Source organism: Halichoerus grypus, chromosome 5, assembly GCF_964656455.1.
Source record: "Halichoerus grypus chromosome 5, mHalGry1.hap1.1, whole genome shotgun sequence".
In the NCBI taxonomy this organism is placed as follows: Eukaryota; Metazoa; Chordata; class Mammalia; order Carnivora; family Phocidae; genus Halichoerus; species Halichoerus grypus.
In genome coordinates, this window is record NC_135716.1 from 151265081 (window position 1) to 151279259 (window position 14179).

The following is a 14179-nucleotide window of genomic DNA, read 5'->3' on the forward strand; positions in this document are numbered from 1 at the left end:
AGGGTTTGGTGTAAGCAGCTCCCATCTCCATGGGAGGCACGTGTTTTTCTCTGAAGTCTGACCAGATTGGTGGGCTGGGGGTGGGGGTGATATTGATGCCACCCCACTGTCTTGTCCGTGGAAGGGGATCTCCCACCTGTCCCTTTTCAGGAAGCTCTGAGAGAAAAATGAATAATCTCCCAACCTGTGTCCCAAGCCTCCATCAGATCCCTGCCCTCACGCCTTCTGTGCCTGGGCCGTCAACACACTCACTGCCATACTTCTCCATTTTATCTCTGGCACATGGCTGGGATTCAAACCTCCAAATGTTAAAGGACCTGGTGCAGGCTGGACCCGCTCCCTTCTCCCAGAGAAGAGCCTCCCCATGCTGAGACTTGAGAATTTTTTTTAAAAATCTTTTTTTTTTAGGATTGTTGTGGGGAAAAAGCATAAAGTTCCTTGCTCAGTGTCTAGAATATAGTAAGCACTCACTAAATGCTAGCTATTTCCAAGCATTATGCACACAATTCCATAGAGGAAACTGAGGACTCAGGGAGGCAAACACGGAGTTACACCCAGAATTACAACCTAGGCTGTCCCAATTCCAAGCTCTCTCCACAACTGCCCCTCATGTGCTAGGTGCAAAGCTGGTACTGATCCAAGCGAGGGAAGGAGTCAGGCTCCAGAGTCCCTGGGCCTGGGCCAGTGAGGGGCGGAAAGTAACCATAGAACTGGAGGAAAGTTGAGAGGCATGGGTAACATGGTTACACACCCCTGGGTTTGGACAGGAGCCCAGGATTTAGGGGGGAAAGGTGAGACCTGTGGACCCATGGGTTGTGTAATGAATCTCCTGTCACAAGGTCGGCCACAGGAGCAGGGCATAGGAGTAACAAGGTAGATGGTGAGGAACAAGGGCAGGAGGAAAAGCTGCTTTCCAAAGAACTCCTCATGAAAACACCTTGTTTTCCTTTCTGAATTATGGGCTTGGAGTCGATTTGGGAGAAGAGAATCAGGAACAAAGTGAGGCCGAGAGACTAACTTGTCCTCCTCAGATGTGCTTTCATATGATCTCCGTGAGTCTTTAGTGCCCATCCCTCTCCCTAGCACTCTTCACCTGGTGAATTCCTATTCACCCTTCAGGGTCCCATTCTTGTTTTTAGTTGTCTCCTTCCTGGGTGGGCCCAGCCCACTATTCACTCTTTCAGTACAGGCCTTATCATGTTTTCCTGTATTGTGTTACTTTTCTGCCTTTACCTCCTAGACTGTGAGCTCAGGAAACATTTGCTGAGTGCATGAGTGACTGACTGAATGAGCATTCCTGGGAGTCCCTTGGGAAAGGGACAATTACCCCCCCCAACCTTACAGAAGGAGAAACTGAGGTGCAGAGAATATGGTTGGCCAGCTTCATATGTCATGAGCAAGCCCTGGACTGGGCCTCCTGAGCGTGAGCCCAGTGCTCTGCCTGCCGGCACAGTCAGGCAGGACATCGCTAAATGGTGGACTGGGACAAGCGTGAGGAACAATGCTGAGGCAGCTGAGGCAGTTTGGAGACCCTCGATTCTAATCCCAGCTGGCACTCTCATTGGTGGTTTTCCTCTGGCCACATCACTTTAGCTCCCTGTAAGTGTTTTCCTCTCAGAAATGGGATAATAATCAAACCAAGCACATTTCCTTAACACTTGGTAAACTAGACTGAATTTTTTGCGGTCTGGATTCATGTCTGTTTTGCTGACAGCTGTGTCCAGGCACAAAGCACACTGCCTGGCACAGAGTAGGTGCTCCTGAAATATTTGATGAATAACAGGGAGAAGAGCAAGTGGGAATGTGCCCGGCCATTACCACTGTCTGCTGAGAAAGCTTTCCTCCCACAGTTTCCCAAGGTGGCTCCTCACAGTTAATGAACTCTAGAAGTCCAATCTAAGCTCTGCCCTCACCCTTCACCCTCCCTCCAGGTGGGCAGGGCAATCCTCCCCTGACTGACTGGGCTGGGATGCTCAGGGGAGCTCAGCACAGCTAGGGACAGTCAGGCAGAGTCAGTGATCCTGCACCATGAGTGTCTCTGTGCTGAGCATCACCGGACCCCTGGGCGGTATCTCTGGGCTCCTGCAAGGGGCCTCCCTGCTAGCGCTGGCTCTGCTGCTGCTCAAGGCAGCACAGCTCTACCTGCGCAGGCAGTGGCTGCTCAAAGCAGTCCAGGAGTTCCCATCCCCTCCCTCCCACTGGCTCTTCGGGCACAAGCTGGAGGTAGGAAGGGGCTGGAGGGGAATGGGAGGGCTGGGCATCCAGGGCTCTTGGAGCATCATCCCGGGCAGCACTTCCATCGCACATAGGCTTCTTGTGTGACCAGCACATGGGCCTTGGGAAACACCCAGCTTACCTCTCAGATCTTGGCTCCTCATTCAGTCCCGGGAGTTCCCCGCTTGAAGGAAGCCTGTGCTGGTGCCCTCAGGCCGGTCTGACCCTCCTTCCTTGGGGAGATCTGCAGGCTGTGGTGCAGTCCTGCACTTTGAGGACAATGGCTGTTCCTTCCTGGGTCTTCCCCCTCCTGGCTGAGCAGCCCCAGCTCCTCTCTCAGAACATGCTTCCTGATGCTTCCCTGCCCCAGCCACTCAATCCCATCCTCTCAGCCTCGCCCTGAGCTGCTTGGGAACACAGACAGTAGTGGGGTTCACAGCTTATGGAGACCGTAGACAGGAATCAGGTGTCAGGTCACAGGAAAATAGGCTCGCCTGCTAAACTGGGGGTGATGTCAAGTGCAGAGAACCAACCAGCTTGGTTTGTCCAAGACTATGAGATGTTCCAGACTGGTGATTTCAGAGCTAAAACCCCGGCAAGTCATTGGCACACATGAGAGAGGTTTCCAGAATGGGGCAGATAAAGAGTATTGACATTGAGCTGTACCATTAAAAGAATCTGTTTACCTCCCAGGTCTCCCTCCCCAACCCCAGTACTGTGAGCTCCTTGGGCTGAGGATGTCACCCCCTTCCAGTACCCCAGTGACCAGCACAGAGCTGACCCCAAGGGATGCCTGATCAGGTTGTGGAATGACAGAGGAAGGAGCAGCTTGCTACTGGGTTGGAGACAGTGCTTACTCTCTAGTTCTGGCAGTACTGGTCCTTCAGCGGGCGAACCAGCAAGGTGGAGGCATGTGAGGAGGGGCTGTCCAGTGGTGTGTGGATTGAACAAGACTAGCAGGGGGGTGTTGCTGAGGAGGCCAGGCAATTTCAACTGAGTGGAACCAAAGACAGAAACTTCACGTCAGCCACAAGAAGACAGCCATAGGCCAGTTTCTTCATGCAAATTGTTGCACTAATGACTACCAGATTGCTTGTCCATTTGGAGAAATTGTGACCTTTTGTTAGATGCAGTTGTCACCTTTCTGAGCTAGGATTTGACCTAAGCAACCACTAAAACTTTCTGCACTGACTCTCATTACACAGATGGTATGGAGACTCCGTAAGCACACAAGTGTTACTTACATAACTCCTATTACTTCTGGTGCTCAATCAGCTCTCAGCTTGCTGGGCTCAGATATTGCAGCCAGATTTTTCTTGCTCTTACAAATCTGAGACTTTATTCAGTACCTCTGTTATTGGCTAAGTCAGGAATTAGATTGCCACGTGCAGTAAGTTAAAGCTAATCTTTCAGGCAAAGTGACAAGTGACAAGTGGGACAGGGAAGCATTTGGGCTCTGAGCCAAGCTACCTGGATTCTATCCTAGCTCTGTCACATACTTCAAATGCTTGCTCTATCCCTCTGTTTCCTCGTCTGTAAACTGAGGATGATGATGATTATTATAGTCTCATGTGAGTTATACTAATCTCCGAATGTCACCTGGCACAGACCAAAGGTCACAGTTACACTCTAATTATAAAAATTGAAGATAATGGTAATGCCTATGAAGGACAAGCATGTTTGTAGGTTACCAAACTTGCCGCACTAAATAGGGCTGAAATCAGTCAGGAACTATGAAAGGGGAACTCTTGTGTGGAAATCCATGACAGATCAGCCTCATCTTTTCCCAGATCCTCCCTCCTGTCTCAGGCAGACCACAGGCCAGCACAGCCCCCAGCACCTGAAGATTGATTGCCTGTGCTGCCCCTTTATTTTCTGTCCACTGTCTGTCCTGGTATCTCACTCTGGGGACATTTTTTGTGGCCCCAGTCCCCAGGAGGAGCCAGGTGAGAACAGCTGTAGTGGAGCACTGCTGCGTGAGTGGCCACAGCCTGAAAGCCAGGAGACACCAAGTATCAGCCTATAGCGTTACTGCCACTGCCACCACGGGCACGAACTCCTCTACAAGAGTGTCAACTGGCCCTGGCCAGACCTGCTCAGGGAGAGATGGCAGTCCCAAGCGGTTGTCTGGAAGACTGACGGACCAGTGGGTGTCAGAGTGACCCAGAGAGAGGAAAAGCCGGGCAGAGCACCATCTAGCTCCTTGGGGCTCCCCAGAGGAACTACTGACACTACCCAGAAGCAGGAGTTTCTGGAAGCTGACTGGCTTGGGGAGCAAGCAATCAAACAGGGGGCATGCAACGCTGCTGAAACAGGATCCCCCGGGGGCCCTTGCTGCACAGGTTTGAGAGGATCCTGGAGGATGAGGTAACATAGCTTCATGGTGAGAGGCTCCCCCTACACAGTCCCTGCACTGGATCCAAGGAGAAGGGCGGCCCCAGTGATGGACATGACCTGGGAGCTCAGAGTAGCCTCCTTAAGTCACTGGACAACACTTCTCAGTGTAGGGCCCGATTAACTTCCCCACCTCCACTCCCACTAGAACAGAAATGCCATGAATCTGGAATCCCAATCAGAGTCTAGCTCATCGGAAACTGTTTCAAACTCCTAATCACTGCCGATATCCCAAACTATCTCCATGTGGCCATCCTACCCTCCACCACCACTCCAAGCAGTGGACCTAAAGAGGAAGCAAGGTTTTATTGATTTGTCTTTCCTTTGGTTACAGTTCCAAAATGATCAGGAGCTACAAGAGCTTCAGAATAGGGCAGAGAAATATCCACGTGCCAGTCCTCGCTGGCTATGGGGAAGCAAGGTTAACCTCATAGTCTATGACCCGGACTACATGAAGGTGATCCTGGGGCGATCAGGTGAGAGCAAACCCACTTGTCTGTTGGAGTGGCTTTTCCCGCTTGCATACATTCCTGGGGGACTGTGACATTCCAGAAGAGACTGCTGGCTCAGTCATCAATATCTGACCCTCTACCTGCCATCCTCCCAGCCCAAGAGCCAGCAGAAGCCCAAATACAAGTTACTCAGTTTGAATGCTTAAACACCTGTGAGGGATTACCTCTTTCTCTCCTTTCTCTCTCTCCTCTTTCTCTCTCTTCCTTCCTTTCTTTCTCTTCCTTTCTTTTCTCTGTCTTTCTTTCTTTCTCTCTTTCCTTCCTTCCTTCACTCACTCCTTCCTTCCTTCCTTCCTTCCTTCCTTCCCTCCATTCCAACTTTCCACCTTTCCTTCTTTCCACCTTTCATTCTTTCCTTCTTTCTTTCTAACTTTCTTCACCACAGTGGTGTGACCCCAGAACTCAAGACAATCTCCTATCCATGATGGCTTGGGTAGAACCCCTACCTGTTGCCTGTGCTGGGACATGGGATGACTGACCAACCACAAAAATAAAGAAAACAACAAACAAACACAAAACAAAACAAAACAAAACAAAAAACACCAGACAAGCTACAGTCTTTTCCCTGCCACTGAGGCCAGAAGCTGTATTTCTTGCTGATTCAACTTCCTATTCCATAGGGCTCTGCTGTGGGACACTAAGTCTGCCTTCCCGAGCCCACAGTAACTATCAAGAAAGAAAGAGAGTCTGGGTTAGAAGGCAAGTGGGAGGTGGATTGACACAAACTGCCAGCTGACAATCATCAGGAAGGGATGGGGACAATGGTCTGGACCACAGCTACTTCCTGAGGGCACCCTGTCTTCGTGGGTCACCTCCAGTTTCCTGTAATGCCCTTCTTACTTTCAGACCCAAAGTCTCATGGTTCCTACAGATTCATGGCTCCCTGGATAGGTAAGTACATTTAACTAGGAATATGGTTCACCTCCTGCTTAGGTTTGCCAACATCTATCCATCTGGCCCAGATTAAGTCTGAGGTGACTGGTACCACAGTCACTCCACTCAACTCTGAATTGAGCCCCCTTTCTCTTCTTCTGATAAAAACCTCACACCTACCTTATGGTAGGGGAGCCCTCCTGCAGGTCAGCTTCTCCCCCATCACTTCTGAGTTCTCGCCAACGATCTCAGCCTAACTTTTCACTGAAGTCCTCCGTTGACCCAACCCTGCTCTGTTTCAACCTCAACCTCACGGCTGTGCACCAGGCATTGGGAAGTCCCCTTCCTGACATGCACTGGCCTTTCCTGCCTTGCCCAGGATGCCCTTCTTTCGACACCCTGGGTTCCTCCCCAGTTGTCCCCAGGCAACTCTTGGGAGGTTCCTTCCCCACACATACACCCATTGTGGTCCAGGGTACGGTTTGCTCCTGTTGAATGGGCAGGCGTGGTTCCAGCACAGGCGGATGCTGACCCCAGCCTTCCACTATGACATCCTGAAGCCCTACGTGGGACTCATGGCCGATTCTGTCCGAGTGATGCTGGTGAGTTCAACCCCTCCTCACCTGCACACTCACACCCACGGCACAGTCCACAAAGTCCACTCTCAGACAGCTGTGTCCCTCAGACATCCATTAGACTTGGCCCTTGGAATCACCCACTTATACCATACTATGAGACAGGGCTCCCTGGGGATGGATGGAACAAGAAAGCACCCAGGCACCCACTTTCAACCACTCTTAGCTCATTGCCCACAGGAGAGACAGTCATGGTAGATAAAGGGTCCCTTCTCCTCCTGCTTCCATGCCTTTGGCTTGCACAGGAAGAGTAGTCAATGCCCCTGGACAACAGACAAGCTGCCCCTGGCTGGCCTGGGCAGTAGCAGCTTCAGTGGCAGGGTGGACATCCCAGGATGTCACTCAGGTGGACTCTGGCCTGGGGCTGAAGGCTTCTGGTGGATTTTAGCCACTCCATGGAGGGAAATGGAGATCGGGTCTCTACCTCCAGGCTGGGTCCTGCCATAACATCACCTCTGAGCATGACCCTATTTCTCACTCACTGTGCTCAACTGACATTTGCTGAATAAGAGGAATTGAGGTCCCTGATATCCCCTCCCTAGGAACCCCAGTACTGGCCCCTTGACCTTTCCTTTGCCTTGACTCTTGCTCCCTAAATTGGGACTTCACTGGTTTCTCATGTGTAGATCAACCGCAGGACAGAAAAGATTCCCCCTTAGTCCCCTGAGAAACAATGTTTTCTGGTCTGCTAAAAGGTGGTTATCACCAAAATTATTCCTAAGTCAGACTATAAGAGATCATGATTAATTAAATAACAATTAAATAACAACTTCCTCAGAGTATATTGAGAAAATATTCACCATATTACAAACATTTGGCTATATGGTCCTAAACTGATGAAACACAACCGCTTTAGAAAGTGAGGGCATCTCATCAGAATATGAGGAGAGGCAGAGAGAGAGTCTAGCCTTGTCAACATGGGCCTTCTGGAGGAGTAGAGAAGGACCAATGTGTCCCTCTACCACAGGACAAATGGGAGGAGCTCCTCAGCCAGAACTCACCTCTGGAGATCTTTGGACACATCTCCTTGATGACGTTGGACACCATCATGAAGTGTGCCTTCAGCTACCAGGGCAACCACCAGGCAGACAGGTCAGTGAAATCCTTAGCTGCCGGGTTCTATTTCTTACCAACTAGTGTGGACTTATCTGAGAGGCAGTTAGGGCAGCTTGGATGTTTACCAGCCCAAAGAGCCACATTCTGCAGAGAGACCCAGGCCACAGTCAAATTCAGCCCACACCAAGCCTTCATCCCTGCCACAGGGAGAAGCCTGGCTGCCCACGTCCCTCATAAGGGGCTGAGAGTATCGAGGGTGTAAGAACGACATGACAAATGCCTAGGGTTGCCTGTCCCGTTGATTGAGGAACGCTCCACCCACAGACCCACTCCACTCCAGGTCAGATGCCTCCCTCCATCCAGTCCCTTCTGCATCCTCCCCTTTCAGGTACTCCCAATCCTACCTTCAGGCCGTTCGGGACCTGAACAACCTGGTGTTTTCCCGGATAAGGAATGCTTTCTACCAGAAAGACTTCATCTACAGGCTGACCCCTGAGGGCCGCTGGAACCACCGGGCCTGCCAGCTTGCCCATCAACACACAGGTTGGACTCTGCCCTCTGGGCACCTCCCCTCCTTCATCAGGCACATCCCAAAGGGACTGACCCTGACCCCTCAGGCAGAGTCCTGCCCCTCGCTGCCCCTCCAGGACCTGCGAAACACCCACCCCAGGCACTCCCCTGGTGCAGCTGTTAGGGTGCCAGGTGCTATGCAGGAAGCTACATGTGTCACCACATGGGTGAAGGTTGAAGGAGAGCCCCTGCCAGCAGCATTCAAGCAGAGCCTCCTTGGGCTGTGCTGTTGAGGGGAGTGAGGACCGGCAAGCGCCTGGCACTAGAGCTCTCCCCCTGAGAAGCACACCCATTCCCACACTCCTGATCCACCTGGCAGCCTGACTGGGGCACAGGGGGCAGGTGGGCTACTGTGGGTGGCTGTGTCTGGGCACCCAGAGCTCTCAGCTCTGCCTGGGAACACTGTTCTGGACAGACCAAGTGATCAAGCTGAGGAAGGCTCAGCTGCAGGAGGAGGGAGAGCTCGAGAAGGTCAGGAGCAAGAGGCACTTGGACTTCCTGGACATCCTCCTCTTTGCCCAAGTGAGTGTGGCAGGGGAGGCCTGAGGCTTTGCAGACAAGTGTGGAGGAGGGGGGCAAACTCAAACCCTGCCCTCCTTCCCTGTCTCCCAGAGGGAGAACGGGAACAGCTTGTCTGACAAGGACCTCCATGCGGAAGTGGACACCTTCATGTTTGAGGGTCATGACACCACAGCCAGCGGCATCTCCTGGATCCTCTATGCTCTGGCCACACACCCCGAGCATCAGCAGAGGTGCCGAGAGGAGATCCAGAGCCTCCTGGGGGACGGCGCCTCCATCACCTGGTGAGTACTCATGAGATGGGAGGGCCCTGCCCCCTCAACTAGAGAATTCCCTGGGTGTCAGGGCCTTGCCAGCCCTTCAGGATAGCTTTGTTTTAGGGACCACCTGGACCAGATGCCCTACACCACCATGTGCATCAAGGAGGCACTGCGACTCTATCCGCCAGTTCCAGGGGTTGGCAGAGAGCTCAGCAAGCCCATCACCTTCCCTGATGGACGCTCCTTACCCAAAGGTGTGAGCCTCACCACTCTCACTGCATAAGTACTCTGCAGGAATGCGTGGGAGGTCAGAAATCCGCAAGTTCTGGGGCAGTTTGTGCATGTCTTTGAGACTCATTTCCCCCTCAAGAAAATCAAAAATTACTTTGTTTGGATGAGGTTATGGTGTGCTTCCACAGAGCTTAAATTGGCCCAAAGATCAAGAAAGAAATACATGACAGCCTCTGAATGTGGCTAGGTGAGTTGCCCTAATATTCTAATTTCCTGAGTTATGAGTGCTTGAGAGATAATCAGATGGGGCAGGGGTAGATGTGGTCTTTCCTTATAGGGTCTTGGCTAATGAGCAAGATTATAGTATTCACTGTGATATGTCAGATGGTCCAGTCTCCGGGGAACCCTCAGGTTGATGGCCAGATCTGAGATCCCTGCCATGGCTGGAGGCCACCTTTCAGCTCCCCTCTGCTCCGAATCCCAGCCCTGCCACGGCTTGGCTGGGTGGTCATAGGCAAGTTGTTCAGCCTCTGCGAGGCTCAGGTGCCTCATGGGACCAATGGAGATGTGAGCCTTCATTGGAGGGTTGTTGTGAGGATGGAGGAGTTCATGCATATTCCCCAAGGGCTCATGGATGGTACTTGATAAATGTGAGTTGTCCCTTGAGTTGCTCCAAAAAACAAGCCTCCAGTTCTTTCCTGCTTCTCAGCCTGGTCATGGTTATCTACTAATCTGTGCACACGTGCACACGTTCTGTGCCATGTCTGCCCCACCTCTCCTGCAACACTATCATTCCATTCACAGAGATGAAAAGCGGCTCTCACTGTGGCTGCCAAGCTTGTGTGGGTGCACCTGGGCCCCGCAGGCATGTATGATCAGTCTTCTCTCTTCTGCCCCCACAGGATTCTTAGTCTTGCTCTCCATTTATGCCCTTCACCACAACCCAAAAGTGTGGCCAAACCCAGAGGTATGATGGCCTTGGGAGGAGGGCGTGGGATGACCTCTCCAAACCAACCTCCTTCTCCTGTCCCACCTCTGGGTGTGCTGTCCCTTGGATGATTGGAAGGAGGGGCTTGATTATACCTGTCCTGGCCCTGGTGCTCCTTCTGCAGGTGTTTGACCCTTCCCGGTTTGCACCAGATTCCTCTCGACACAGCCATGCTTTCCTGCCCTTCTCAGGAGGAGCAAGGTGAGGCACTTGTACCAGGAGGGGGGAGGGGGGCTGTTTCCTGGGTACATACCTGATGTTTGTGACCTCCTACATTTGTGTGGGTGTCTTCAGATATGCCCTGGCATGCTGGCATGCTGGGAAGGAGGTGTGTGTCTCTATGACAAAGAAAGTTGGTAATCACTCCACGCCATGGAGACTTTGACCCATTGCTCTTACCCAGTCTCCAGCCACAATTCAGTGTCAGTGGGTGTTCAAAAGCTCAGGGTATTCTTGTGAGTTCTTCATTTTATGAGTATGACTTTATAGAATTAGATTTTCTCACATGTTATTTTCAAGTGTTGTCGATGTCAAAGTCAGGATGGAATCAAAAGATTTCTTTTGCACACATCCTCAAACCAGCCTTTACCACTCTGCTCCCCATTCCGCCCCACACTGCACCATTGACTACATTGCATGTGTTTCCATCCTCAGCTGTCTGCATGTCTCAAATATTTAAGCCATACACAGGAAAGTTTCCTGCAGTCTCCTAAGGCCTTCATAAAGTACTCGACTAATCTGTGTTGCCACTATATTTTCATCTATCCAAATGAATTTTTGATTCCACGGTAGTGGTCATGTACACTTGACAATTTTCCCAGTTGTCCAATCATTACATATGATCTGGGCTCTACATACCTTAATATTACACTTAGAGTCCAATCATCCAAATGGGCAAATATATAAAAATGAGGACATTAAATTGCTTTTGAGAGAAAATCGACTCTGTTGTATGTATATGACACACGGAGTTTGAACATTATCTGGTGTGTCAAACGTAAAGCACACTTGAAGTGGCTGTTCAGTGGGATGACTATTCTCCAGAGTGGCCTCTGTGAAATCCTCTAGTGCTGCTGAAAGTGTCCTATAAATAGTAACTACAGTAAACTTTGTAAGTAGTTACTAGAAAAATGTTTTTTTCAAATACAGAAATCTGTCAATGCTTCACATACAGAGGGAATCCACTTTCACACACCGTCTTAAGCAAATTATTCTTCAGATACTGGCTCCAGGATTTGTTTCTCCCTGGGATTGAGTCCTTCCTCCTAGACATTGGTGCAAGTCATGTAGCTGCCAGTAGAGACAGGAGAGGGGTAGACAGCTCAATTCCTAGCTCAGAACTAATGGTTACTCATATTTTATTACATTCAGGGTTTTTTTTTTCTCAGTTCAATAAACATCATTCAATTATAAGACTGCCTATCCTCTGCTATGAGATGGCATACTGACCTTGCCTCCAGGAGTTCACAGTCAAGAAATAAATGCCTCCACTCAAAAGGACATCATTCGTCTTTCTTTCTTTCTTCCTTTCTTTCTTTCTTTCTTTCTTTCTTTCTTTCTTTCTTTCTTTCTTTCTTTTCTTTCTTTCTTTCTTTCCTTTCTTTCTTTCTTTTCTTTCTTCACTCATTTACTAATTGAGCCCACTGTAGGAAGCTCCATGTTCCTGGCACTTTTCTGTTCTGGATAGTGATGTGTCTTTGAGTAAAATACATGGTGATTTCAGTGTTCAGGAATGAAGAGGCACAGCCAGCAGGGGTGGGGGGTGAGGGCAGGCTGGCATTGCCCTTAGCCTTGAGCATGTGGCAGGCAGAGGTGGAGGGAGGGCATTCTCTGGGATCTCTTCAGCAAGAGCTGAGCTCAGAGGAGGAGCTGAACAGGTGACAGGTGAGTGAGCCAACAACCCAGAGAGGACTTTGATGCCATCTGAGGCATGTGGACATGTCCTACCTGTGATGGAGAGCATGGGAGGCTCTGATCTGGGTGGGGCTTCAGGAGAGGGAAGAGAGGCAGGAGACAGAAAAGTCCGGATGAGGAGGTTGAGGGATGGCAGGCAGGGACATTGCTGCTGTAGAACTGGAAGGCTATAGCAGCTGGCTGACTGAGGGGCTGAGGGGGAGACAGGAGTCTGGAAGGAAGTTGGTGCAACAGGCAGAGCGTCAAGGCTCTGCCCCTGCAGAAAGCTTCCCTGTTGTCATTCTGACTTCCTGACCCAACCCTGTCTTGTCCTTTCTCTGAGGATCTGGATCCCTGTGTGCCCCAGGTGGTTAGGGCCTCAAGTGTGGCCCAGCCCACCCCCTACGGTGTCCTGGCCTGGTCTCCACATTGTGAAACCAGAAATTGCTTGTGCAGAGAGCAAACAACTTAATAATTAACTGTTTAGTGATCACTTGACTTGGCCCCGAGGCTCAAGATGCTGACCCTCCTGTAACAGGATTTCAGGACTACTGAGACCAGAGGTAGGAGTAGGAGCTAATCCTGGAAGAGTGTAGGCTTTGTCAAAGGTCAGGGGGAGAGTGTGAAACAAGCAAGGCTGTGTAGGCGTAGAGATGTGTTTGTGTCCTGAGGAAAGGGGATCTGGGCTGGGCCCATGCAGGAGGGCCCTGAATGTGCTGTTCCTAGCAGGGGGTTTGAGGCCACTCCTCGTTTCCGTTTCCCTCCCTGACCCAGGAACTGCATCGGGAAGCAGTTTGCCATGAACGAGCTGAAGGTGGCAGTGGCCCTGACCCTGCTCCGCTTTGAGCTGGCACCAGATCCTCTCAAGGTCCCTGTTCCCACTCCAAGAATTGTGTTGATGTCCAAGAATGGGATCCACCTGCATCTCAGGAAGCTCCTCTAACACTTGTGGGGACAAGGATGAGCCCCAAGGGCCTCCTGCCTGCCATCCTGTCTTCCTGTTAGTCTCTCCTGTCTGCTGTCTTCCACCCACTTCCTGCTTTCACTCTGCCCACCTGCCAGCCTCCCTGATCTCTTCCTCTTGTGCATCAGACTGTCTGCCCTTCTCTGTCTCCTCCTTTCCCAAGATTCCTACTTGTTTGCCTGTTACCTTTCTCATACCCAGCTGTAGCTCTGACTGTCCATGTAAATCATGATCAGCTGCCTGTCCCCCAGGCTGTCTGTCCTCTCCCTGTTGTTCCTTTCTGCCTGCTTGTGTGTTCCTGTAATGTCTTCTCTTGCTGCTTTACCATGTTACACAAACTTAGTTTCTTAAAAGAGCACATTGATGATCTTGTACTTTAGGAAATCAGAAATCTGACATGGTTCTCACTGGGTTGCAACCAAGGTGTTACAGAAGCTCTAAGGGAGAATCTCTTCTCTTTCATTTTTCCACCTTCTAAAAGTCTGCTCTTATGGCTATTCAATGAGGGGATTAGGCCTCCCCATTTATCAAGGAAATATCCTTTTCTTAAATGCAATTGATTACAAATGTTAACCTTATCCATAAAATTCTAGACTTTTGTTTAATTGAATAACAAGGACTCCAGCAAATCCAAGTTGACACATAAGCTAGACATTACAGTCCACCCTTTGTGCTCTTGGCATTCACAAATTCCCTTAAACCACACTTAATCTGCAAATTAAGTATAATAAAGTCACACTTCCACCAACTAACCTTCATATGATTGAAAGTGTGTTGATCCTTTTCCCCTACAGCAAAGCAAAGTCAATGGAGGGTATTCTCTCTTCTCCCTGAAATCCTGTGACTTAAATGCTATGATACAAAGTTAACTATTAGTACCACATGTTATGGTTTCTGTGCAGGATATAAGACAAGGAACAAAAAATCTGACAAACGTGCACACGTGCATAATCATATTCATAACAAATAAGGAAAATGCCAAAAATAATTATACTCGTTATTTCTATAACTTGCGACATGGCCACCCTTAGCATTTATAACACCCTTCTCCCACTACGCATTCCATATTT

General features: G+C 50.2%; 1 protein-coding gene across 2 annotated transcripts; it reads left to right on the forward strand.

Annotated features, from left to right (window-relative positions):
- Positions 1–854: 854 nt before the first annotated feature.
- LOC118547029 (cytochrome P450 4A11-like) lies at positions 855–13867 on the forward strand. Of its 2 annotated transcripts, none has more exons than XM_078073191.1 (12): positions 855–1052; positions 4943–5084; positions 5967–6011; positions 6468–6595; positions 7596–7720; positions 8073–8227; positions 8670–8776; positions 8867–9057; positions 9154–9287; positions 10167–10231; positions 10377–10453; positions 12920–13867. In XM_078073191.1, exons 1-12 carry the CDS (start codon positions 1032–1034, stop codon positions 13086–13088), a joined length of 1359 nt encoding a protein of 452 aa, XP_077929317.1. In that variant the 5' UTR covers positions 855–1031; the 3' UTR covers positions 13089–13867. The 2 variants fall into 2 exon arrangements, with proteins under 2 accessions (XP_077929317.1, XP_077929316.1); XM_078073190.1 differs by lacking the exon at positions 855–1052 and adding an exon at positions 1962–2223.
- Positions 13868–14179: the final 312 nt, after the last annotated feature.

Coding starts and splice junctions, on each gene's coding strand:
- LOC118547029 (XM_078073190.1), top strand. CDS start 2,029: ATGAGTGTCTCTGTGCTGAGCATCACCGGACCCCTGGGCGGTATCTCT. Junction 9,058..9,153: donor GACGGCGCCTCCATCACCTG/GTGAGTACTCAT, acceptor GCTTTGTTTTAG/GGACCACCTGGACCAGATGC. Junction 10,454..12,919: donor CCCTTCTCAGGAGGAGCAAG/GTGAGGCACTTG, acceptor TCCCTGACCCAG/GAACTGCATCGGGAAGCAGT.